We start from the raw sequence: 26,878 nt of genomic DNA on the forward strand, positions 1-26,878 counted from the left end.
TGTGGTGATGGAGAAGACTCTTGAGAATCCCTTGGACTTGAAGGAGATCCAACCAGTCCATCTTAAAGGAAATCAGTCCTGAATATTCATTTGGAAGGACTGAGATGCTGAAACTGAAACTCCAATACTTAGACCACCTGATGAGAAGAGCTGACTCACTGGAAAAGACCCTGATGCTGGGAAAGATTAAAGCCAGGAGGAGAATGGGACGACAGAGGATGAGATGGTTGGATGGCATCACTAACTCGATGGACATGAGTCTGAGTGAACTCCAGTTGATGATGCACAGGGAGGCATGGCGTACTGCAGACCATGGGGTCACAAGGAGTTGAACATGACTGAGCAACTGAACTGAACTGAAGGCAATAGGGTACATGTAACAACTTACTGAGGTATAGCTGTCTAAATAAATGAGTGCATATCTAGACAGTCAGTTTCAATTGTCTGGGCCACTCTCCCATTAGTATATATGTTGATCTAGTCTCTTTATTTGGCTGTATGCTCCTTGAAGATGGAATTGCACTTTCTGGGTTTTTTTCCCCATTACTAAGGTGACTTTGTTCTCAGATCTTTCAAGGAATTGTTCCTGTCCTCTTTGAAAGACCATGGTTGGGATGATGTATTCATTTTTCTGGATTGAACAGTATGGCCAGCAGAATAACAGAGAGATGAAAGCTGTGCTCCCTGGAGTCCAACAGACATACTCATTGTGTGGTCCTCAGCAGATTATTTCACCCTATAAGCCTCAGTTTCCTAGGATGTCTATGTGACCAGCGGAAACCACTACCTCATAATGGGCAATCTAAGAATTAAATAAGACTATGTGTATAAAGATGTAGCAGAGTATCTGCCATTTAATAAGTGCCGATAAATGTTAACTGATATGGAAAAATTACTAGAATCTTAACATTTCGTCTCTATTTCATTGAAAATAAACGACTTCATGAAAAGATGTATTTTCATGGTAATGTGAAGGTTCAGTAAGAAAGTGGTAAAGTATGTCCCCAATACATTTGAATCTTTTGAGACATTTTTACTGAAAGGTGGTGCCAGTTTTGTTCAATGAAGGATGAGTTACAACTTTTATCTAGAAAGAGGACTGATAGCCACCCACACTCTCTACAATTGCAAAATGACTCTGCTCACCAGGATTGGAGTTTATACTAACCTTTTGTGGAATCTGGGCAAGTGCTGAGGCAATGCGATTGGCTTTTTCTTCTGTGAGATTTTTGACCATTGACCCCAGAGAAAATACCACAATACCATCTTCACCTGAACTTTGGACAAATTCTTCCATTTCCTGCAGGGATAAGATTATATTTTATTGCATTATTAATTCAATGGACATGAGTTTGGGCAAACTCTGGGAGATAGTGAAGGACAGAGAAGTACAGTCGATGGGGTTGCAGATTTGACTGAACAACTGAACACATCAACAAAATTATATTTATTACATAAGTGCCAATCACAGGGGGAAAAAGGCTCTCTTACACTTCTAAATTGGAAGACTCAAGAGATGCGTGAGGGACATTGTTAGACTGATTCTGTCTTCTGCCATATAGAACCATCTAGTCTTGTTAGGAGGAAATGTATTTCTGAAATCATGGCCTAAATATACAGTGGGTGATTACACAATAAAAACATGAAACCAAACCATTATATAAAATGAATAGGTGATAAAAGGCAGATGTTCTCATGGTACATGGAGCTATTACTCCCAAAGTTTAATTTCATGAGCCAACACACCTGTCTGCAAACTTGTAAAAATATTCTTTGGAAGAAAGCCCAAAGAAGGATTCTGAATTAGGCTTTAAAAATTTTTAGCATCCCGGTTTACAGTCAATACCTTTTGAATAACTTTATCTAGCTTCCTGTTAGGCATTTAGGATATTTTCCTCATGTTTATTATTTCCCTGTTTAATAGGGCTAAAAGGATTTTAAACAACTGCTATATATAGTGATACATTTGAAAAAAAAGATAATTCAGTGAAATTCCTGTTACAATCATCATAACACTTACGAGACAGTGCTTCTGTCTCACAAGGGTGTGACACTACATGCCCAAAATGTGAGTCTTAGAACAGAAGTAAATACATGTCTCTGCAAATAAAATTCTCTTGATCACTTGCATGCTAAGTTGCTCCAGTCGTGTCCAACTCTTTGTGACCTCATGGACTGGAGCCCACCATGGTGCCATTTCAGCCTCCAGGGAAACTTCCTGACCTAGGCATTAAACTCACATCTCTTGCCTGGTCTCCTGCATTGGCAGGTGGGTTCTTCACCTCTAGCATCACCTGGGAAGTTGTACAAATTGGGGACAGCACAGTCTGGGATTGAGGTCTTCCTCACTCTCTATGTGAATGTCACCTTCTAGAGATGTGCCATCTCTTTGTAACTATTCGTGGTTATCCTGCAGTCACTGGTGTTTCTCAGTTAAAGCCTAGTAAAATTACCAAGGGAAGGACAATGCCATAAACAAAGGCAGATCACTCTTTTTAGCTAGGTTAAAATTAAGAGAATATCTGATGTCCTAGGAATTGGTGGTTTATCTCTATGATTCATCTCCCTACATAGACAATGATTGAATAAAAAATATCACACACACACACACAAAGGCATAAACACACATACCTGTGTATAAGAATTATACTCTTATCCATTTGATTTGGTTTCTTAGTTTAATTTCATTGCTTTTCTATTTTGTGTATCCAGTGATTGGTATAATTCTTTCATGAGAAAGATAAGCCATGATTGGTATTCATATTGCTGAAATATCTATATTAATAACTGGGTTTTGGAATGGAATACATTTCCCCTCTTATGAAATATGTCTGAGCCATTTTTCTGAAATTGGCTGCATGTGAAAAGTGGGAGTGGAATGATAAATGTAACGATGTGGCAAGTGAGCCATGGAATATGTCATGCATCTTTCTGTACCTTTATTTATTTTAGATATTGGTTTCTTATCTCCAGTAATAACACTCAATGGAGCTTGTCTTTAACTATAACCTATTGGCTTGAAACACATTCATAATCTGGAAGTGAAATTTTAAACTTCAATATCCATCTTTCCCTAAAGAGAAATCGAGAACTCTTATGGGAACATCATTTAACCTGCCCTCTTGTACAAAGAGTATGCTCATTTATCTAAAACACAAGCAAATAAATATCTGTCTCTTTACTGCCTGTTGATGAATATAGTCAAGTACAATATTCTTACTTTGTGTACCTACTATTCTCTTTTTATTGCTTTCTTCTGATATTTCTGGCAGTCCTCATTTATTCTTTCTAACATTGGAATATGGGTGCATGATTTTCTTTTTTACTCCAAAAAAAATTCCTGGTATCATGGTCATAAAGAGCCAATTCAGCATTTCGGTTTCTCAGTTATATGATTTCTAATTTACATTAATGACTCCCAAATTTATTTCCAGTGTTCTCAGCTGAGACTGAAATCTTGTATTAACCAGATGATTTTTAGAAATCTTCACCTGAAAATTCCTTTGACTTCTTAAAGTGAATTTGAAATTGAACGTATCATTGTCATCTCAAAAAAGTTTTTTCAAGCAATTCTTTCCTGGCTCAGTAAAATCTACTGCTCTCCAAGAAGCCCTGTCTGGTTCCACATCTTCCATCTATACTTAGCTTTTATGAAAGCATCTTTATCACTCAAATGATCATAGTAAATGTCCCTATTTATAACTGCATCATGCTTCTTAGGAAGACAGCAGCAGTCTCTTTAGTGATAGCCAAGGTTCTAGCTTCCTGTTTTTCAACCCAGTGTCTACACTATGGACACACTGATGTTTTTAACATGCCACTTGGAAGATTTCATCCTTCTAATTAAGTATTCAAGTAAAAAAAGGTAAAATTATTCTTAAGAGACTTCTCCTATGATTTTGAAAATAGACTTGAAGTAGAAAACTGAATTAATTCAGCAGCAAGCATCTCTGTCATTGATACTGCAAGCTTTAAAGGAAAATCAGGATATTATATAAAGTATGAAAGAGCTTTCCACTGTAATAGGCCTACCTTAGGTAATGGTTTGGCCGGTTTACAATGCAATCCTCCTACAAACTCAAAATTTGGTAAGTATGGACGAGGAAATTCAAAATCCCAGTATGTCCTGATGAGCCAAATCTCTGCTTTTCCCATGGTCTCACATAGCGTAGTGGGTCTTCCTGGAGAAAATGAAAGAAGTAGGCTTGAACTTATTAGCATACACATTTGCTGGGAAAAAATTGCACCACTAATTTTCTGATGTGCTATGAAGGAACTCTTGATTACTTATCACATTTAGATGTTAAAAGGAAGTGAAATTTAAAATATTAATGAAAGATGGAGGAAGAGAAGGAAGAAAGAAAGGAAAGAAGATAGAAAGGTAGAGAGGAAGGTATGGGAAGTGAGATGGAGGGAGAATGTTTGGGTAGTAAAAGAACAGTAGTATGTAAAATAAAATAAACTCAATAAAATCAAATAAAAATACAATTCTTTGACAAAAATAAGTTCTTTTAGGGAATAAATTCAATCAAAAATTTTAACCACAACTCCAAAATTTTAACAGCAACTACTGATGGATTTCATACTCATGGTTTCTCTCCAATTAAATGGCAGATGGCAGATTAGCTGCATCCTATTAACACAAAGGACCTCTCTGATGACTCAACAGTAAAGAATCCACCAACAATACTAGAGCTGTGGGTTCAATCCCTGGGTCTGGAAGATACCCTAGAGAAGGAAATGACAACCCATTGCAGTATTCTTGTTTGGGAAATCCCATGGACAGAGAAGTCTGGGAGGCTACAGTCCATGGGGTCACAAGAGTCAGACATGACTTAGCAACTAAACCACCATAAACACCAAATCAGCTCTCAGGGGTTTTCGAATTTCCAATCGGGACTATCCTTCTACCTTTCTGCTTGTTACAGTTTTGGATTCATGCTCATTGTTGAAGAATCCCACCAGTATCAATTTACCTTGTCTTGCTGAGTCACATCTCATTGATTTGCTATTATTTTCTCCATAGGAAATCCCTGAGTAACTTAAACCTAACACGACCCCCTTTGGAATGCAGATTACACGTGCATGCATTACTAGTATCACACATTTGAGTGTCACCTTGAAATGATGTTTTATGAAAAGGACAGATTCTAAATATTCATTTTAGGAGATTTGTAAAGAACAAGTATTTGCAAATTACTAAGTCAATCATTTGCATACACAAAAAACATGTGTTGCATCTAAGTAAAGAAAAATTCAGACGAGAATGTTCCTTTCTTAAAGATTCTACTCAGAAATGGTGCTTTTATGTACTCCAGGTTGAATAGCCTTTTTAAAGAATTGTTACTGTTTTGTAGTGTTTGAATATATGTCAGAAGTTTTATGTGCATGTGTGTGTTCACTTGCTCAGTTGAAGTTATATAGGCAATGATTTAACTTGATAATAAAAAAGCCATTTCCAACGACAGTTAGCTTGAAATTGCCAAAGACTGGATGAGAACAAAGCACCACAGTTTCCTCACAAACATGCTTATGTTTTTTAGATGTGTTGCTCCATGTGTGTGACATCCTGTCTTGATTACTAAGTCCTTACGAGAAATTATTGTGCAAAACATTTTTGAAAGACATAGCTAAAAGTATTTTAGTATACTAAAGTACTTAATATCCTAAAATTCTTTATTTGAAGCAGTCATGCACAGTATGAAATACATATCAACATGAGAACAAAATTGTGCTAAAGTATGAAAAAGTTGTAAATTTCTTAAGACATTCTAAATGTTATGAAGACCTGTAAAACAAAAATATGGAATTGAAATTTACCACCAATCTTTTTTTCTGTTATTATTTTGTTACACAAAATGAATTATAAACACAATAGAAAATTTACAAATAATTGATCAATGGCCACTAAATTTGAAATACCATAGAAATACGGTTGCTGTTTGAATCTATTATTTTAATCCTTCATGATGAGTCTACTGAGATACCTTTTAGCTTCAAGGAATTCTTAGAGGGAGCCTAAATGTATGACAAAATGCCATTTTGCAGATGAGACAGATCTTTCAGTGGTAACTCATGCAAGCTGTAGCTGTTAATACAGAGACAACCTTATTAGGCTTCCTAATATTTATTTATTTCTTTTAAAGACATGCAAGAAAACGAACATGTATGATTTCTGTATCACAGTCTATGAATTAATACTTTATTTTTTTAGAGCAATTTTAGATGATAACAAAATTGAGGGAAAAGTGGAGATATTTCCCACATATGCTTGTCTCCACATTTGCATAGGCTATCCAATTATCAACATCTCCAACAGGATGGTACATTTGTTTCAGTTGATGAACTCACACTGAAACATTATAATCACCCAAAGTCCATGGTTTATGTAATAATTAACACCAAGTATAAATTGGGTGGTCTTAGACAAATAATAAAGACATTTATCAATCATTATGATATCATACAAAGTATTTTCACTGTTCCCAAATTGTTCTGTGCTCTGTGCATTAATCCCCCACTTTCATCCTACACCCTGGCAACCATTGATCTTTTTGTTGTCTCCATAGTTTTGCCTTTACAGAATGAAGAGTTTGAATCATTCAGCACATAGACTTTTCAGTCTGGAATTTTACCTTCATAATGCACACTAAAGGTGCTCTCATAGTTTAATGTTTTTCTGGGACTTGATAACTCATTTTTTAGAGCTAAATAATATTCCTTCTTTAGATCTGCCACAGTTTATTCATTCACTACTTGGTTTCGTCCAAGTTTGGGCAGTTATGAATAAAATTTCTATAAATATCTATAAACATGCACATTTTGTGTAAACATAAGTTCTCAATTCCTTTGAGTAAATACCAAGAAGTGTGATACCAAGAATTTGTTTACTTTTATAAGAAAGCACCAAGTGTTTCCCAAGTGACTGCACTGTTTTAGGTCCTATTAGCAATAAGAAGAGCTCCTGTTCCACAACTTGGAAGGTTTCTGAAGTTGTCAGTGATCTGCATTTTGGACATTCTAATAGATGTGCAGTGGTTATCTCATTATTTTTATAATCTGCATCTCTTTCCAAAAAGACTACACGGAGCATTTTTTATATACTTATTTGTCAAATATCTATCTTTGTGTACAGTTTGTTATTATCTTTGTCCCACTATTTAATCAGGTTTCATGATTTCCTCTTGGGGTGTAATAAATGTTTTTTAAAAACATTTTAGTTCTTTATCAGACATATCTTTTGCAAAAATTGTCTCCTATTCAGTGTCTTGTATTTCTTTCTCTTGACATTGTCTTCCACTGAGCAGAAATTTCTAACATTTTTTGAGGATTTTGCATCTATGTTAACACCAAAATTTGTATAAACTTTTTTATACAAATATAACAAGATTTCTTCCCTCATAATGTCCTTGTCTAGTTTTTACATTTTGATCATGCTGCTGCTGCTGCTAAGTCACTTCAGTCGTGTCCAACTCTGTGTGACCCCATAGACGGCAGCCCACCAGGCTCCCCCGTCCCTGGGATTCCCCAGGCAAGAACACTGGAGTGGGTTTCCACCTCCTTCTCCAATGCATGAAAGTGAAAAGTGAAAGGGAAGTCACTCAGTCGTGTCCGACTCTTCGCGACCCCATGGACCCCAGCCTACCAGGCTCCTCTATCCATGGGATTTTCCAGACAAGAGTACTGGAGTGGGGTGCCATCGCCTTCTCCGTTTGATCATGCTATCCTCATAGAATGTGATAGAAATTATTCCCTCAGCTTCTGTCCTCTAGAAATGACTATAAAGTATGTCAGTATAATTTTATTTTTGAATTCATTTCTGCTACGATGTTTTTATCTCTTCTTTTTTGGTTTTTCTCAGGATTTGCATCTCTCTGCTTATAAAGAACATCTTTTCTTACATACTGTCCACTTTATCCATTAGATCCCTTAGCATATTAATCAACATTGATTTCAAACCTTGTTTTGATAATTGCAGCATTCTTGTCATCTCTGGTTCTGATGATTGCTCTGTCTACTCAAAGTATGTTTTTGACTTTTGATGTTCCTGGTAATTTTCACTTGATAGCAAGACATGATATACTGGGTAAAAGAGACCACTGTAAACAGGTGTTTGAAAGGCGGTGGTGAGTTGCAGAGAGAAGCATACTATGGTCCTAAGATTAGTCTCAGTATTTTACTGACTTTAAGCCTCTGTATTCTTCAAAACTATCTCTCAGTTTTTTCTCCCACTTTATATGGGGCAGGATGGTCTGGAGTTGGGTATATCCTTTTTTTATCCAGTAGTCTAGAGGGCCTTGGAGTCAGGTATTCTTCTTGCCTCAGGTCAGTTAGGCTCTGATAATCCCTAGCATATTGTGCACCAGTTAAATAGTTTACCCTGAGGACATCCTTGTTAGGATGAACAGAGGGCTCTGATTTCTTTCAAAATGATTCCTTTCCTCTTCCTCTAACTGGAAATAAAGGCTATTCCTTTTATTTTAATTATGAAAAATTGATTGAGCTCCTGGAAAGAAATCTCACAATCTTGTGGGGACTCCCCTATGATCAGGTCATTAAGATCTTTTTTGTATAGTTCTTCTGTGATCCAGATAACCATCATGGTGTGATCATTCACCTACAGCCAAACATCCCGGAGTGTGAAGACAACTGGGCCTTAGGGAGCATCACTATGAACAGAGCTAGTAGAGGTGATGGAATTTCAGTTGAACTATTTCTAATCCTAAAAGATGATGCTGTGAAACTGCTGCACTCAATAGGCCAGCAAATATGGAAAACTCAGCAGTGGCCATAGGACTGGAAAAGGTCAGTTTCCATTCCAATCCCAAAGAAAGGCAATGCCAGGAATGTTCAAACTACTGCACAACTGTGCTCATCTCACACACTAGCAAATTCTCCAACTCAGGCTTCTAGAGAATATGAACCTAGAACTTCTAGAAGTTCAAGCTGGATTTAGAAAAGACAGAGGAACCAGAGGTAAAATTGCCAACATCTGTTGGATCATTGAAAAGCAAGAAAATTCCAAAAAAGTCTGCTTCTGCTTTGTTGACTACACTAAAGTCTTTGACTATGTGGACCACAACAAACTGGAAAATTCTTTAAGAGTTGGGAATACCTGACCACCTCCTGAGAAACCTGCATGCAGGTCAAAAAGCAACAGTTAGAACTGGACATGGAACAATAGACTGGTTCCAAATTGGGAAAGGAGTATGTCAAGTCTGTATATTGTCACACTATTTAATTTCTCTGCAGAGTACATCTTGCGAAATGCCTGGCTAGATGAAGCACAAGCTGGAATCAAGATTGCCAGGAGAAATATCAATAACCTCAGATATGCAGATGACTCCACCCTTATGGCAGAGAGTGAAGAGGAATTAAAGAGTCTCTTGATGAAAGTGAAAGAGGAGAGTGAAAAACCTGACTTAAAACTCAATATTCAAAAAACGAAAATCATGGCATCCGGTTCCATCACTTCATGGCAAATAGATGGGGAAACCATGGAAACAGTGACAGACTTTATTTTCTTGGGTTCCAAAGTCACTGCAGATGGTGACTGAAGCCTTGAAATTTGGAAAAATTTGGTGTTAGAGAAGACTCTTGAGAGTCTCACGGAGAGCAAGGAGATCAAACCAGGACTGATCCTGAGGCTGAAGCTTCAATACTTTGGCCACCTGATGTGAAGAACTGACCCATTGGAAAAGATCCTGAAGCTGGGAAAGACTGAAGGTAGGAGGAGAAGGGGATGACAGAAAATGAGATGCTGGGATGGCATTGCCAGCTAGATGGACATGGGTTTGAGCAGGCTCTGAGAGTTGGTTATGGACAGGGAAACCTGGCATACTGCAGTCCATAGGGTCACAGAATCAGACACAACTGGGCAACTGAACTGAACTGCATATGTATATGTATATGTATAACTCAGTCAATATGTTATATAGCAGAAATTATTGCATTTTAAATCAACTATACTTCAATTAAAAACAAAACAAAACAGTATTTGGAGTGAAAGCCAGCTTCAGTGATACAATCAGATAAGAGCTAGACATTTGAAAATTGCAAAGCAAAACCATTTTTTATTAGAAAAGGTAGGTGATTCAAAATAGAATGTACATAACTAGTGAAGTGAAAAATATACTGTTCTTAACATCTCGAGTTATAAACTCTTTCAAGTTTCTGCTTAATTTTTCAGTTTTCTATATTATACTCCTCCAAAAGTATAAAGCATACTAGGAAACTTCTCAGTATGACCCATTATGATGAAGCAGTTCTCATAGGACTTATTGAAGTTTTATCCCAAATTTATGAGAGATAGGAATACATGGTACTCGGGTCCAAAAGGAAGATGGTTTAAATTTTAAATCTAATATTCCATGATTTTCAAAATTTGTAGAGCAAAATTCAGACAAAATAAGCTATATACCAAATTTAATATCACTATTAATATGGCGCAGGTTCCAGACTATTACTAAAATCAGGCAAGAAGATGATCTTCCTCTTTTAACAAACATTACACTCACTTAACCAGTAAGAAATCAAACATCTTCTCTATGAAAACTCAGTGTATTAAACTTACTTGTGATATCCTGCATCTGACAAAAATACACATTCCATTGGATTGACATATATTAACATGTTTTATATTTCATTTTGTTTTGGTAACAATCTTTTAAGTATTGAAGTATCCTAAAAATAGAGGACTGTAAAGAAAGAGCAAGAAATTTCTTGCATCTCTTCCCCAATTAGTTATTAAACCACAGTTCCTTGATATCAATTGTGGAGTTTTTGTGAAAGTGAAAGTTTTAAAAATATATTCCTTTCCTCTTCCTAGACTTTTCTGAAACCTCCTCAGCATCTTCTGATAATTACTTTAGAAAGAAAAGCAGAGTCTCTTACCTAATACTTCACTGTAAAACTGGTCCCAAAGCTGAGGGTCATATTGTTGGAGCCAGAAGTCAAAGAAAATGGTAAACATTAAATTTTTTACCCTTTGCAGAAAGTTCATTTTGTCTGGTAATCCTGTCATGACAACGGGCACGTAGGAAGGTGGAGATGGAATCTGCCCACAGTATTTCTCCATTGTGCCACCCAAGGAGAGTCTTAGTGTGTACACAAAAGGGATTCCCAGAATCTCAGCAATCAGCTCACCACAGGGCGTCACAGGGTCTATAACCATAACATTATAGTTGGTGTCCTGGAGTTTCTTCATGATTGTCTGGTTGTAGACAACACTCTCACAGACAAGTTTTAAATCTGCACTTATTTCAAGGAAAAAATCTTGAAGTTTCTTTGCTGATTGCCAGGGTGACAATGTTGGCATGACGTTAACAGATAGATTTAAAAATTCGTTTAAATTATTTTCGGCAGTCTCTTTGTCCTGTGGCACTGAGAATATCTCGAAGTCCAGTGTGGAAGGCTTGTTGTTCTCAATGAGAAAATTTTGCGAAGACACCAACACGGTCACTTCATGGCCTCTTTCCATGAGTTTCTCCAGAATAACCTTTAGATTGAGCCAGTGGCTCATGTCACAGGGCCACACCAGGACCTTCCCACAGAATCCACAGCCAGTATAGCAGAGTTGCAGCAGTAGAATTGCTGAAACCCATTTCTTGGACTTCATGACAGCAGCTCCCTCACACACTGCTCTGCAAATGCTGAATGCTTGTTGGGCACAAAATTGTAGTGGCAATTTAGACATTGATCAAGTTAAAAATTAATTTCTGGAGTTAGGTAACTTACATGCAGAGAACTTTGCCAGTTATTAACTGGGTATGGTATTTGTTTAGGAGAAGACAGGAAATAGTTATATATTTTTGAGGAAATGATTGCAACCTTCTAGGAGTCTTAAACATAGACTAAAATAGAAAAAAATAATGTTTTATTGACATTTTAAAAATATGATAAACCCCATTTAAATATATCTAGCAAATAATATGGTGCATCTCATGGATCATGATGATTAATAATTTGGGGAAACACGAAAATGTATGTCTTGTCATAATGTTCGTGACATCCTAGCATGTGGATAAAACACATACATTGCCCAATATTGGAGGAATATGACTATACTAATGTACAAAGATACAGCATTTCAGGGTCTCAGAATATGCTGTCACTCTAATGTGAAGAAAATCAAAGTTTCAACACAGAAGATACATTTCAGAAGCTGAACTCAGAAGCAAAGAATACAGGAGAAGGGTTTTAAAATTGAATAGAAGAAAAGAATAAAAAGATGAATGGTATGTAAGTCATGGTCATTTACGTATACAGTTGTTAGTTCAGTATGTATGGAGCAGAGGCTAACACAAAACTTCAGAAAAGGGAAATATTAGTTAAAATAGGACACTTTCGAGAGCCTTAGATGCTTACACTAAGTGCAGTTTTAATCTTCATAAAAAGATGTGTACTCAAATTTTCAGATCAGGTACAGAAAATGATCATATATGTTCTTCAACAAACCTAAACTGGCAGCTGAATATTATTTGAGTTGCAAAGAAATAAAGCATATATAAGTAGTTAAAATTAAATTTTAAGACATCAGGGAGAATACAATATTGGTTTGTGAATAGAGGGTCTAGAAGGAGAGTCGTGACTGATGAGAAGTGAGAGGTGCTCAGTCGTTAATAAGGAAGTACTTGGTTTATACTCTGAGCAATCAGAGAGGGATAAGAACTCTAGTAAAATCACAAAACACTAAAGGAGTAGTAGTTACAGAAAATTTTTTTGACCTGCCATGTGTCATTAACGACTGAACATGTATGTGAATCTCAAGGGAGGGGAAATATTTAGGAGCACAGATTTTGCGTCCCGTCATCGATCTGTATTTCAGTCCAATTCCAATTTCTCTTCAAAACGTTTGCTATTTCATGCCTTCAACAAGCAACTTTTAGCACTTATTTTATACTGGATTCTATACCATGCACAGGGTCTAAAGAAACAAGTAAGATACATTTCTAATTCAAAATGATCTCATAGATTATTGCAGAAAATAAATTAGCCTGATAATTAATACTTCTCTGTTATACTTGAACAAACATAAGGGAGATGGATCATAGAAGGTATAGATGAAATGAAGAAGGGCAAAGCTCGTGAAGGAGGTTGCTTGGTGGAGGAAGATAACGATGAAATTATAAGTTAGTTAAGTCTTTAAGAGTCTACTTAGTAGGTTGAAAAGTATTACTTATAAGTGAAAGAGAATGTTAATGTATTTGTATTCTAAGAATTTTGACATAGTTATATCAAGGGTTATGTTCAGTTACAAAATAATATTCATTTCAATAATTTGAAAGAGACATATTGAAATTTCAAGTCCCTTGAGAGCTTTTATGTTTGGCAAAAAAAAACAAAACAAAAAATCCAGAGTAGGTTTGCTTAAAGATGCAAAGAATAATCTAGGATCAAGGATTGAGAGTTGTGTTGTGTTGCAGAATTAGGTTTTGCATAAACTCTGTTAATGACTGGTAAAAAGCATAATCCAAAAGAGAATCAGAAAGTAGAAAGCTACAACAGAACCATAAATTCAGTAAGAGAAAACAGATAATGTTATAATCTTAGAGGATAAAAGTCATTTTATACAGGATAAATAGCCCCAAAGTGATTAAACAAAGATTGATAAATGTATCTAATCACTATGATAAAGTTCATATGTTGTAAAAAAGTTTAAACGAAGTCAAAGAGAGAGCAGAGATATATAGTACAGGTTAGAAATTGACCTCAGTATACATGTTATTGGACTTCCCTGGTAGCTCAGCTGGTAAAAAATCTGCCTGCAATGCAGGAGACCTGGGCTTGATCCCTGGGTTTGATATCTGGGATGGGAAGATCCCCTGGAGGAAGGCATGGCAACCCACTCCAGTATTCTTGCCTGAATAGAGAAATATCTCTAAGTTGTTTTATTACATACGAAAACTAAGGTAGAGCCTAGATTTTGAAGAATGATTCATTTTCATAAATTTAAAAGTATAGGCATATATTCATTTATATCCAACTGAAACATTTAAAATTCTGGATAAAATATAAAATTGCCCCATAAAAATTCATTTCTAATTTTCAAGAAAGTAAAAAGTCAGCAGACAGAATCCCTAAACAAAGTCAAGGCAGAAATTCTGATGTTCAATCTTGTTGTTTCTTTGTAGAATACACCGTAGGTGCCAAGAGTGGAGAGAAGGAAAGTCTGAAGCCTTGCCAAGATCCTACACCCTCTGTATGTTCATGTAATGCTAGATTCTCAAGATATGGCCTCCCTTTAACAAACAAATTCACTTACACAGAAGTTTACAGCAATGATAATTGCTAGTTCTGACTTGGTGGTATGTAGATGAAAAAGATCTCTTAGAATTCTTTACAATCTTCATATGGATTTCCAGTTCAAACTAGAAAAGCCTCTTTGAAGAAACTTTGAACCTAACTTCAAAGGTTCCCACTGATAAAATTTGAAGGTAAATAAGCACCTCCCTGTTAAAATAAAACAAGGCTTCAGGACTGAGAACCAACAAAAGCAGCAGAAGCCAGAAATATGAATTTAGCGATTTAAAATATTATTGTATGAAATGAAAAATAAAATTGTTTTTTTCAATAAAATTAAGGGTATGAAAGCAAAGTCTGAAAATATTGGTAAGAAACAAGAGATTAAAAAGAATAATTGTGAAAATTTGCAAAAGAAACAAAGTGAATTTCTGAAATTTAAGAATTCAATATATCAGATTTAAGTTAATGAACAGATTGAAGGGTAGATTAAGCACAGCTGTACAAATAAACAGTGACCCAAAAAATAAATCAAAAAATGTTATGTAGAATTAAGTTTTGAATAAAAAATGGGAGCAATGATAGAACGTTAAAGATGCATGAAGAATACACTAAGGCCTTTGAATCTAGTTATTGGCTTTGTCTACTCAGGACTTCTTCTTTCAAGTCTTTTTACTCTTTAGAGCTTGTGCATTTTTCATGCTGCCAGACTGCACAACTAAGCGGATTATAAAAATATGTGCCAACATATGATTAGTACGATTTGCAGTCTCACAATATCTCCCTTCAAGACGCTTGTTAATCACAAAGGGGAAAATAGGGAGAATCCTGGCAGACGCACTCATAACTAAGTGATGAAAATATGGTCACTAGTAATAAACTGTCTATATGATGTACCTTTGATGCATTTCACTGTGAAGGACACAAGTTTACTTCTATAGTATTATTACCCCGAATACATCATCTCTCACTAATCACAAGAAAATACCAGAAAAAAGTTGAGGGATATTCTAAAAATTAACTAGCAGTGCTCTTTAGAAAACAAAGACAGCCTGTGGAAACTGTCACAAACTGAAGAGTAGGGAGATTGGACAAGTAAATGCAAGGAGGAAACTTGGATTGTATACTGAAAAGAAAAAAGGATATTAGCAGGATAATTGATAATTTTTCATAAGAATTTCTAGTTTTGATAATTTTATCATGATTATCTAAAATATTGATCTTAAAAACCCAGTCAATTAAAGCATCAATGATTCCTTCTATATTTATTAATTAGAATTTAAATAATTTCCTACTATTCAATCACTTATTTATACTTATATTGCTATAACTCAAAAAGGTATTTTTAATTATAATCATTATTTATTTTATTGTTCAAATTGTCACAGATGTTAGAAACTTTTTCATACATTGGTTTCTACATCCTTTTGATGTGGCCCCATCGTTTTCAATTACTTGTTACTTTTTGAAACCACAAAATGTTTCAGGATCATCTACTATTTTCACTGTCCCAACCTTAGAACTGACCATTTCTTCAAAGAATGCTGGTTCATTTTATTAGAGAATGGCACTTAAAAATCAAGATGAGTATAGGACTCTGTGGGAGAGGGCGAGGGTGGGATGATTTGGGAGAATGGCATTGAAACATGTATAATATCATATGTAAAATGAATTGCCAGTCCAGGTTTGATGCAGGATACAGGATGCTTGGAGCTGGTGCACTGGGATGACCCAGAGGGATGGTAAGGGGAAGGAAGTGGGAGGGGGGTTCAGGATGGGGAACATGGGTACACCCATGGTGGATTCATGTTGATGTATGGCAAAACCAATACAATATTGTAAAGTAATTAGCCTCCAGTTAGAATAAATAAATTTGTATAAAAAAGATGAGTATATTAGACGTGTTCATTGTTACTTGTGTTTTAGCCATATATAGATAGATATGATTCAACTTTACACAATAATATCAGCAACATCAATGTCAACTTAGAAACACACACATATATAATATTGACAGTTTTATAATTAGCAATAAGAAACATAGCTAAACATGGATAATTCAATAAAACATTATAATTCATGATTGCAGTGAAAATTTCTGTGTAAAATATTTTTCATTTTTAATAAAATAAATAAAATAAAATTCTAAATTATAAAATTTTTTGGTATCCATTTATTGAATAGAGTATCCTTTCTCCATTGTATGTTCCTTGTTACTTTGTCATAAAATAATTCTCCACATATTTGTGGGTTTATTTCTGGCCTCTCAATTCTGCTTCATTGACTTATGTGTCTATTTTCTAGCCAATTCCATGCTGTCTTGATTACTATAGCTTTGTAATACAGCTTGGAATCAGGGAGCATTGTACCTCCAGTTGAGTTCTTCAGCTCCAGATTTTCTGCTTGGTTCTTTTTAGAGTTTAAATATCCCTGGTAAATTATTCTGTTAATTAATTCATTAATCTTGTTCCTGAACTCAATGAATTGCCTGAGTTTTCTTGTCACATTTTGGGTTTCTTCATGATAGTTATTTTGAATTCTCTGTCAGATTATGATATTCTGTGCTTTTAAGTTTGGTTTTTGGAGAATTTGTATATTCTTTTTGTGGTACAGTGTTACTGTGGATCTTCATGAAGCTTGAGTTGTTCCTCTGCGGGCACATTTGAAGTAGTGAATGCCTTTCTTCTTTAGGTAATGTTTTCTTTCTTTTCTCGGCTGGTAAAGAATCCACCCGCAATGCAGGAGACCTCCGTTTGATCTCTGGGTGGGGAAGATCCCTTGGAGAAGGGATAGGCTACCCACTGCAGTCTTCATGGGCTTCCCTGGTAGCTCAGCTGGCAAAGAATTCTCTTGCAATGTGGGAGACCTGGGTTTGATCCCCGGGTTGGGAAGATCCCCTGGAGAAGGGCATGGCAACCCACTCCAGTATTCTTGCCTGGAGAATCCCAAGGACAGAGGAGCTTGGGGCTCTGCAGCCCATGAGGTCGCCGAGAGTCTGACACCAGTGAACAACTGAGCAACTAAGCAGGAGCAGGAAAGATTCAATGGGTTAGAAATTAGCTGCCCTTCTATTGTTTTCCAGTAGGTGGCGAGATAGCACAAGTTTTTTGTTTTTTTTTTTCTTACATACGCTCGCTCTAGTTCTATTTGAGTAGGCACTTTCCACCCTCCACTAGCTCTGTCAGAGGTGTTTGCTGGTGCTGGCATGTCACTGCTTTGGAGTCCTCGGTGCCCTGCTACCACTGTGTCACTGGTGTTGCTGCCTGAGGCTCCAGGAGAGTGAGGCTGGGTCTGTCCTCTCCTGAGTCACATACAGGCTTGGTCTTTGGTCTCCACAGGGTGATGAAATTTGGGGAAAGTAAGGATCACAAGTTCCTCTGCTGTGAGTGTTTGGTCCTTATCAGTGGAGCCAGAGATCAAACATTATTTTGTTTCATAGACCCCTTACCCATTTACTATGAGTGCTGATGGCAAGTGACACAAGCCTCTCCAACTACTACATGGGGATGACTGAAAATGGAGAAAGAGAAACAGGGCCGCAGATGGAAATGAATAAGAAGAATGAGCTAAGTGGTAGGAGTTATTTAGTTTGACAAGTGTCTGAAAAGGACTGGAGAGCAGCTATGTTAGAAAGGGATCTTAGAGATTGATTGATGTGTTGGTCACAAAGGTATATACATTTGATATGCAAATCACTGTGTGCTTTATGTACTTTAAACAGATACAAGAAAGCTATTCATTAATAAAAGATAATAATGAGACAGCACTGCACTTCATTATGGTTACAATTAAAGAACGAAAAGAAATGCTCAGTTAAGTGAAAATGGAGAACATTTGGAATACTAGTAAATGGCTGATGAGATTATTAATTGGTACAAGAACTTGAAAATTAGCAGTATTTTCTAAAGCTAAACAGATTCATACCCTATGACTTGGCAATTCCTTTCTTATATATACACCTTGTAGTACAACATACTTGTATTCATCAAAAGACATGTACAAGAATGTTCGCAGCAGTGTTTATCAAACAGCCAAAACCAAGACAGCCAACATGACCACTGGCAGTAAAATAGATAAGTAAAATTTACATTAATTCAAAAGATTCTGTATAGCTATGAGAACAAACACACTATATCTACACGTGACAACTTGGACGAATATAAAAAGCATGATGTTAAATAAAAGGAGAAAAACACAAAAGCGCCATAATGCATGGTTCATTTATACAGTTTAAAATTGGTCAGATTTAATCTGTGGTGTTAGAAGTCAAGAAAGTTGTTATCTTCAGATGGGTGTAGTCAGGACCGATATGAGGAAGGTTAGGGAATTACGGGTGTAATAATGTTTTGCTTCTTGGTTTGGGTTCTGGCTGCATGGGTTTATACTGCGAAATTGCAATGAGCTGTACAATTTATGACTTATGTTTGACTTACAAGAAAGGTTACACAGAATCTTAAAAAGGTTACACAGCACTAACCATAGGAAAGCCATATGTGAGAAGGAATTAAAAACCTATGTGAGGGCAGATTAACAGAGATCCACATTTCCCAGGGAAAAGAGCATATGTTGGCAATGGTGATTAGAATGGGAGTGGGATACAGAAAAACAAACAAATAAACAAACAAAAAAAACACCGGGCCTCAAAAGGCAGCCAGAAATCAAATGCAAAAAATGTACTAATTTAGTACAGTTTCAGGCAAGTGTGCTAGAAGGGAAATGTTATGAGGCTCATTTATTTCATCTGGTTTTTTTTAATGGTCTGGATAAAGATAGGGTTAGTTATAGGGAATACATCTAAAATTTAGCAGCAGGGAAAGAGGGACCAACATGGAACCTATATGGTACTTACAGGTAAAAGCAGGTGTCAGCCACAAATTGGCACTTGCCATGGATGCTTGCCATTTACCTCTACAAGGATTAATATCCTGCTGAAGCTGCTGATCTCCAACACCCCCTAAAGGAGTTCAAGGTGGAGAATAGAAATGAGGTGCTCTGTACTCCAGGAAACTGGCAGGACATGTCCTCATATAGTTAGATTTTCTCAGGAGTTTATTTTATAAGCCCAATTCTTGTATCTCCTTATATCCAGAAAAGCACTAAAATCCTTCTTTGTGGTGACAATTGCTTCTCATGACTAGCAGAATCTTCATGAGACCAGCAGAAACTTTCTACAAAAAATATGCGCTTGATTGCATGTCCTCCCCCTTTACCAAAATCACTTATATACTGACCTTCTGCCCTTACCTCTTTGGAACAATTTCTCAGAGCTACCTGAGGGGCTGTTTCCTAGGCTGCAGTCGTCATATTACCCCCAATGAAACTTAACTTGCAACTCTCACATTGGGGAATTTTTTTTTTCTTTTTGTCAACACAGGCTATACTGGCTGAGTGGTACATAGATTAGTACTGGTCTTTCCTCTCTTCTGTCTGCAGAGTGCTGGGAAAAATAGAGTCAGACCAGGAAACCAAAAGACACAGGCAAAATGAAACCATACAGTTTCCTTATCAATTTAACTATTTTCATATTTAACTATTTTCATTGCAACATTCAAGTCCTTGGCCTTTCTGTGGCTATAGCAAAGGCTAGTACCTAGTCCTGCCCACTTGAGAACTACCTATGGGCTGCATGTACAGCAAATCTCTCTGAGGTTGGAAGAGAAATCAGGCTCAGTGTAGTTTGAAGATACCTTGCAGAACAATTGGCCAGGACAATATTTATTTATAGATTCACTCCTGAATATGACAAATGATTGGCCTATATTCCCAGACAGGCCTGTCCCATTTGGAGTTAGAAGCATACTTAAAATTGAGTTGATGATCGTTTTTAAGTTACTTCATTCATAAAAGATATCCTCACTGACAAATAAAGCAGAATTTTTAACCAATGCAATTAGATATTTCCTTGCTGAGTGAATATTAGTCTCTAAGTCATGTCTGACTCTGCGATACCAAGGACTATAGCTCACCAGGCTCCTCTGTCCATGGGACTCTGCAGACAAGAATACTGGAGTGGGTAGCCAAAACCTTTCTCTGGGGGTTCTTCCTGACCCAAGGATCAAACCCAGATCTCATGCATTGCAGGCGGATTCTTTTCCATCTGAGCCACCAGGGAAGCCCATTTACTTACTGCTATCTCTTTCGAAATAGATATTTGAGGGGTTTTGTTATTGCTTGTTTGTTTTTTACATTTTATTTTTCTAGCTTTTCTCACAGAACTGAAGAATGGCCATTGAAATGGACACTTTGCAGCACATGATGTTATGAAACCTCTCGTGTTCAAAGAAAATAATATCAAACATATAAACTGATCTGTTTCAGGATTGGGTTACAGTTCACAGGTGTCTCTAATACTCGATGAATGTAATTGCAAACAGAGGACAAATTGCATTTTACCAGTTCTTGAAAATACACTTCTATTTGAAATAAAATATTCAAGGTAGTTATTGTTGTCCAACTACGTTGAGTAACATGAGGAGCATAAAGGATTTAAGTAAATAAGATATTCAATTTCTTAAATACTTTTGCAGCTAGATTATTGTCCTGTGAAAATGAGAAGTTGGGAACATTCTGTATCACAAAGGCTTTACACATGTTATATAACCTGTCATGACACCATTTGAGAAGGGAGATTTTGTATATCACAGAGGCATTTATTTTCTACAAATGTTTACTGACTATGTTCTATTTACATAGTCCCATGACAGTATAATCAGGGCATTGTCATTGCACAGTTCTGTGTAGTTTGTTATAAATAATATTCAACATAAATGTAATCCTTCATAATTGATATAGCATTGCTGCCATTGTTCAGTTGCTCAGTTGTGTCTGATTCTTTGCAACCCCCGCACTCCTGGCCTCCCTATCCTTCACTATCTCCTGGAGCTTGCTCAAATTCATGTCTATTGGGTCAATGATGCCATCCAACCACCTCATCCTCTGCTGCCCTCTTCTCCTCATGCCCTCAATCTTTCTAGAGTAAAAGAATAGTATCTTGCATATTACCTTTGTAAGAAAGTACCCTTATTAGTATCCCTGCTACTACTAACAGATATAGAGAAAAAATGCATTCAGAAAAGAATAAAATAGAAAAAGAAAGAAAGGAAGACTCAGGAAGATCAGAAAAAGAAGTAATACAAACAATAAACCAAACTGACCTTGACAGTTGTTTTATTTTGTTTGATTTTCATAAAGAATCAGTAAGGCAAGAAACCCTGAGGCTTGCCAAAGATCCCTGAGCGATTAAGTTGGAGGTAATGCTGGCCCAAGCACCCAGGGAAGCCTCAGGATGGAGAGATAGCGAGAGGCTGAGAAGAGTATAAATTCAAGTTCCCAGTGTTTAATCCTAGGATTTTTAAAGCTTCCTAAGACAAAGAAAAAATGGAGAATGAAGAAGAGAAAGTAAATGGGGTATCACTTCAAAAGTATTTTTAGTAGTGTCATAATTTATCCATAAAAAACAGAGACATTACTTTGCCAGCAAAGGTCCATCTAGTCAAAGCTATGGTTTTTCCAGTAGTCATGTATGGACGTGAGAATTGGACTCTAAAGAAAGCTGAGTGCAGAAGAATTGATGCTTTTGAACTGTGATGTTGGGAGGACTCTTGAGAGTCCTTTGGACTGTGAGGAGATCCAACCAGTCCATCCTAATAGAAATCAGTCCTGGATATTCATTGGAAGGACTGATGCTGAAGCTGAAACTCCAATACTTTGGCCACCTCATGCAAAGAACTGACTCATTGGAAAAGACCCTGATGCTGGGAAAGATTGAAGGCAGGAGGAGAAGGGGATGATAGAGGATGAGATGGTTGGATGGTATCACTGACTCGATGGACATGAGTTTGAGTAACCTCCAGGAGTTGATGATGGACAGGGAGGCCTGGCGGGCTTCAGTCCATTAGGTCACAAAGAGTCGGACATGACTGAGCAAATGAACTGAACTGAATTTATACTGGTGAATGTATTTATATTTTCATTTATATTTGAAGGTTGATTTGCACTTTGAAAAGCTATACCTTGGCCACCTCATGCGAAGATTTGACTCATTGGAAAAGACCCTGATGCTGGGAGGAATTGGGGGCCGGAGGAAAAGGGGATGACAGAGGATGAGATGGCTGGATGGCATCACCGACTCAATGGACATGAGTCTGAGTGAACTCTGGGAGTTGGTGATGGACAGGGAGGCTTGGCGTCCTGCGATTCATGGAGTTGCAAACAGTCGGACACCACTGAGTGTCTGAACTGAACTGAACTGAAACAGGCACAAGATCATTTGTTTGAGACATGATGCGTATTGACAGCACCATTCCATTGTTTAGGAATTTTCCAAAAATAATAGTTAATTGTGTACACATACAATATATAATAAGTAGTGGTAGAGAACCCGCCTGCCAATGCAGAAGACACAGAGACAAGGGTTTGATCCCTGGATGGGAAACATCCCCTGGAGGATGAAATGGCAACACACTCCAGTATTCTTGCCTGGAGAATCCCATGGACAGAGGACCCTGGAGGGCTACAGTCCATGGGGCAACAAAGAGTCAGATATGACTGAAGTGACTTAGCCCATACATATTTACTTCAGCTTGGCATTTGCAGTGGTATGGAAATCTTTTGCTGTATCACCAATAAGAATAAATAAAATATCTGGAATCATTAATAACAGAACATTTTAGAGACTTACCTAGGACTTTGCTGTAGTATGAATTCCACTCACCCCAGTAGGATTGAAATATATAATCTTGCAGGGGATAAGATATGGTGTTTTTAAGCCTTTCACCAAAGGTCATCTGGTCCGTGAGCTCGGAAAGGGCTGCAGGTACGTAGGACACAGGTGCTGGAATTTTTCCGCAATGTCTCTCCACTGTTGAAGCTGGGGAGAACCTCAGGGTGTACATAAATGGAATTCCTAATTTCAGAGCAACCAGATCTCCACAGATTGTTACTGGGTCGGCCAGCAACACATCGAAACGACTTTTCCAAAGTCTTGCCATTAACTTGGGGTTGTTTAATACTCCATCACAGATTTGTATATTAATTCGGAAGAAAGTATCTAGGAGTTTTCCTAGTTCTTTGTAGAAAGTCCAGAGTGTGAGAGGAGTCGGTCTGTGATCTATCCACAACATTATCATATGTTCAATTAAGGAATCTATATTGCTCTTCTTGTAGGAAACAGGTATCACCTCAAAATTCACAGGAGAGTCAGAATTGGAGTTGATGAATAGAGTTGCTGATGAAGCCAGTACAGTCACATTGTGATTTCTTTGATTCAACTCTTCTAAAATTATTTTAATATTTAACCAATGGCTACCATCCGTTGGCCAAATTAGCACATTCCCACTTAGAACAATTTCAATCAGAGTCAAATTAAAAATCAGGTGATGGTAAAACTTCTTAGGTATGGTGACATCCATTATGGAAACCTTCTTACTGTAGATCTTTTAAGATGAAAAGAAGCTTTCAATGTATAAAGTATTTAGGTAGATTATTTTTTTCAAATGAGATAATATTTACTGTGACAGCTACATTTTTCATAACTCAACTGATCTATAGATTAAAAGGAAAACAATATAACTCAAGTTCTTAAATGTATTAATATGATTATTCCAGCAAAAGAAATGAAATCTGGTGCTATTTTAGAGAAAGAGAAGCAGATGGATTATAAGCCTGATGCCTGTGTTTTCTGCAGTAGTAACTGTGATTTATAAAATGTATATTCAGATTAGTGTATCTTTCCCCAAATTAGTTAGATGAAAAATAACAGTTCTCATTGCTATGGCCACTTTGTCAAGACTTACAGTCCTTTCAAGCTGTATGTCTTTAACTATAGGACATTTTTACATGCATTGTCTGATTCGATTCTTTTCATAGCTTGCTTGGCAGAAATGATTCACTCCATTTCATGGATAATGAAACTAATGTTGAATTGCATAATCCAAAGCATATTTGACAGAATAGTACAACTGGGATGATAATCATGATAATTGTTTCACTCATTTCTGACTTCTTAAATGTCATGCCTCATCTTTGTAAGTTTTAGGAACTTTGGCATTGCCCAGTGATGGGCATTATTACCATTTCCTCATGGCTCATATTTAGCAAAAAATTAAAAACAGAGGAGGTTTGCTAAAACACCTCAAGAAATTGTTAGATTAATTGAGTAATAAATTACTACATATTTGATAGAGAACTTTTCTTCTGTAATAAAGCAAATTAATCACTGTCTCCTTGTTACAGGGAAATTTTTATTTTCTTGCCTATGATGTATTTACACACAATCAAGAAGATAGGGACCAGCACCCTAAGGAACCACACACTTTTTACTCAGAGCTGTTTAGTAGCTTAACTTAGGTGGACACTAGACTTCATTAGTCCCACATTCAGAAACTGTCCTTTAATAAAGTTTGTGACCCTGGTGAATTACCAAGATCCTCTCAGCTTTAGAGATGATGCTAATTTGCTATATTACATGAGTAATAATATCTGCAAAGCTGCTTTGCAAACTGTTTGGCTCAGAGCAAGAGTTTAGTAATGCTGGCAGTCTAATAAATTTGCCGAAAGATTGACCAGTAAGTCAGTGGGCTAGCCACAGAATTACTGGCTAGACATGGATGTCATGATATCTATTAGCTGAGGTTCTTAGTGAATACCAAATCGAACAAGGTCAACTATTAATATACAACATTGCTGTTTTAAAAGTTAAAATATTTAAAGGCTGCCATTAAAAAGAGAAAATAAGAACAAATAAAGTGATTAAAAGAATAGAAGGTGGGAAATGAGAATGGAAATTAATTGCTGAATTTTATCTTCATAATCTATTGCCTCTGAATTGTGTCATTTCAGACCCCTAAAGAACAAGAGGACCAGGAAAGCAGAGAAAGGGAAAGAGCACAGAGAAGTGATACTTTTAGAATGATTATATTTGTGTCCTTTCAAGAGCTAGCCCCAGTTTGATTATAGTGGCTACAATTTTAAAATTGATTAGATTTTGAAGAAAAATAGCAAGAGAAGAGTGTGAGTAATCGTGAGGTCCATTGAAATAGGTTTAGTGAAGAGAATTTGAAATATCTTCATAAAGAAATCTATTGCTATCATGACCTTCTTACAGAAAGGAGACAAAGCACATATAAAGAATAACTGAGAGTTTATATGTTAAATACTGAGCATATAAAGAGTATAAACTGAACATTTATATGTAAAATACTGAGATTTGTCTAATTATCGAAGTCTATGTAAGTATAATATAATAATTAATTAGAGATTACTGTCAATAACTATGATAACACTTATCAAAATATATCCAAAATCAAATGCAAGTAGGCAGACCTAAATTACCCTAAATAAAAAAAAAAGAAAATTCAAGAGCTCATGGAATCAGCTTTCCACTGTTAAGTGATCTCTTCAGGACAATAATATAATTTTCTATTTTAATAAAGACAATAAGAGATAACAAAATTGATTAGTAAGTGATATATATTTATAGATAGATAGATATTAAATTATTCTTGACTGTTGAAATAATCTCATTATAATCAATAGAGGTATCTGTTTTTTTAATTCCATAATTTCCCATATGTCTAAATTATTCATAATTTGCAAATTCAAAAATTATGAAGGGATTAAAAAATAAATTGTGTTTGGGGACATATGCTGATTAAGTATAAGCTGATTTAAATTTCCATTAGTGAAAAAATAACAAGCCAAATGTGCATAATTTCATGAAAAATTAAAGTTTTGTAACTTAAAACAATCACACATTTGTTTTATTAGTTCACTAATAGCTCTTCTGAATAAGGTTTCAGCAATAGTATTGTGAAATTGTCATTCTGGAGACAGCATATGTCCAGTTGGCCCAACTCTATCAATTTGTATGTAAGAAAATAGGTCAAGAGAGGTTTCAATAATCTGAAAGTCATAATGCTAGAAATACATAAGTATTTTGGTTTTCCATCCAATTTTTTTTCTTCTATATTCTACTTTTTAAATGAAATAGTTGAGGTACATTTTATAATAGTAAAAATTAGAAAACGCTGTATTTCACAATTGTGAATATTTGATAATGGCATCTTAAATGTAACTAAAAAGCTCAGGAAATAATTTTAAAAGTATATGCCTGTGAAATATAAGTACCACAACTGAAAACTAGATCAGTCATAGAACATTTGTACCAATTACAATACTGTTATTGTACTTTGAATTTTAGGGGAGGAAAAACACTTTCCCTTTACCTTTTCTAGGTTCTTCTGACTCATCTAAGAATTAAATCAACATGAGACGGATAAACAGGGGAAAAACCAAATTTAATGACATATATGGCACCCCACTCCAGTACTCTTGCCTGGAATATCATATGGATGGAGGAGCCTGGTGGGCTGCAGTCCATGGGGTCGCTAAGAGTTGGACATGGCTGAGTGACTTCACTTTCACTTTTCACTTTCATGCATTGGAGAAGGAAATGGCAACCCATTCCAGTGTTCTTGCCTGGAGAATCCCAGGGATGGGGGAGACTGGTAGGCTGCCATCTATGGGGTCGCACAGAGTCAGACACGACTGAAGCGACTTAGCAACAGCAGCAGCAGGGTCTCCATAAGACCACTAGGAAGTCCAAGAACAAGCTAGATAATTGAGGCTTGCATGCCAC

At 36.3% G+C, this 26,878-nt stretch overlaps 1 protein-coding gene across 1 annotated transcript in view; it reads right to left on the reverse strand.

The window, feature by feature from the left end:
* LOC128049450 (UDP-glucuronosyltransferase 2A2) overlaps window positions 1-26,878 on the reverse strand; it is a 50,041-nt gene that overhangs the window by 12,495 nt on the left and 10,668 nt on the right. Inside the window, exons 2-4 of the mRNA XM_052641695.1 lie at window positions 22,922-23,553; window positions 4,033-4,181; window positions 1,169-1,300 (exon numbers count right to left, since the gene is read on the reverse strand). Of these exons, the coding sequence (XP_052497655.1) occupies window positions 1,169-1,300; window positions 4,033-4,181; window positions 22,922-23,553 (913 nt within the window). The remainder of the gene's footprint in view (window positions 1-1,168; window positions 1,301-4,032; window positions 4,182-22,921; window positions 23,554-26,878) is intronic.

This window comes from Budorcas taxicolor, chromosome 6 (assembly GCF_023091745.1).
Source record: "Budorcas taxicolor isolate Tak-1 chromosome 6, Takin1.1, whole genome shotgun sequence".
NCBI classification, from domain to species: Eukaryota; Metazoa; Chordata; class Mammalia; order Artiodactyla; family Bovidae; genus Budorcas; species Budorcas taxicolor.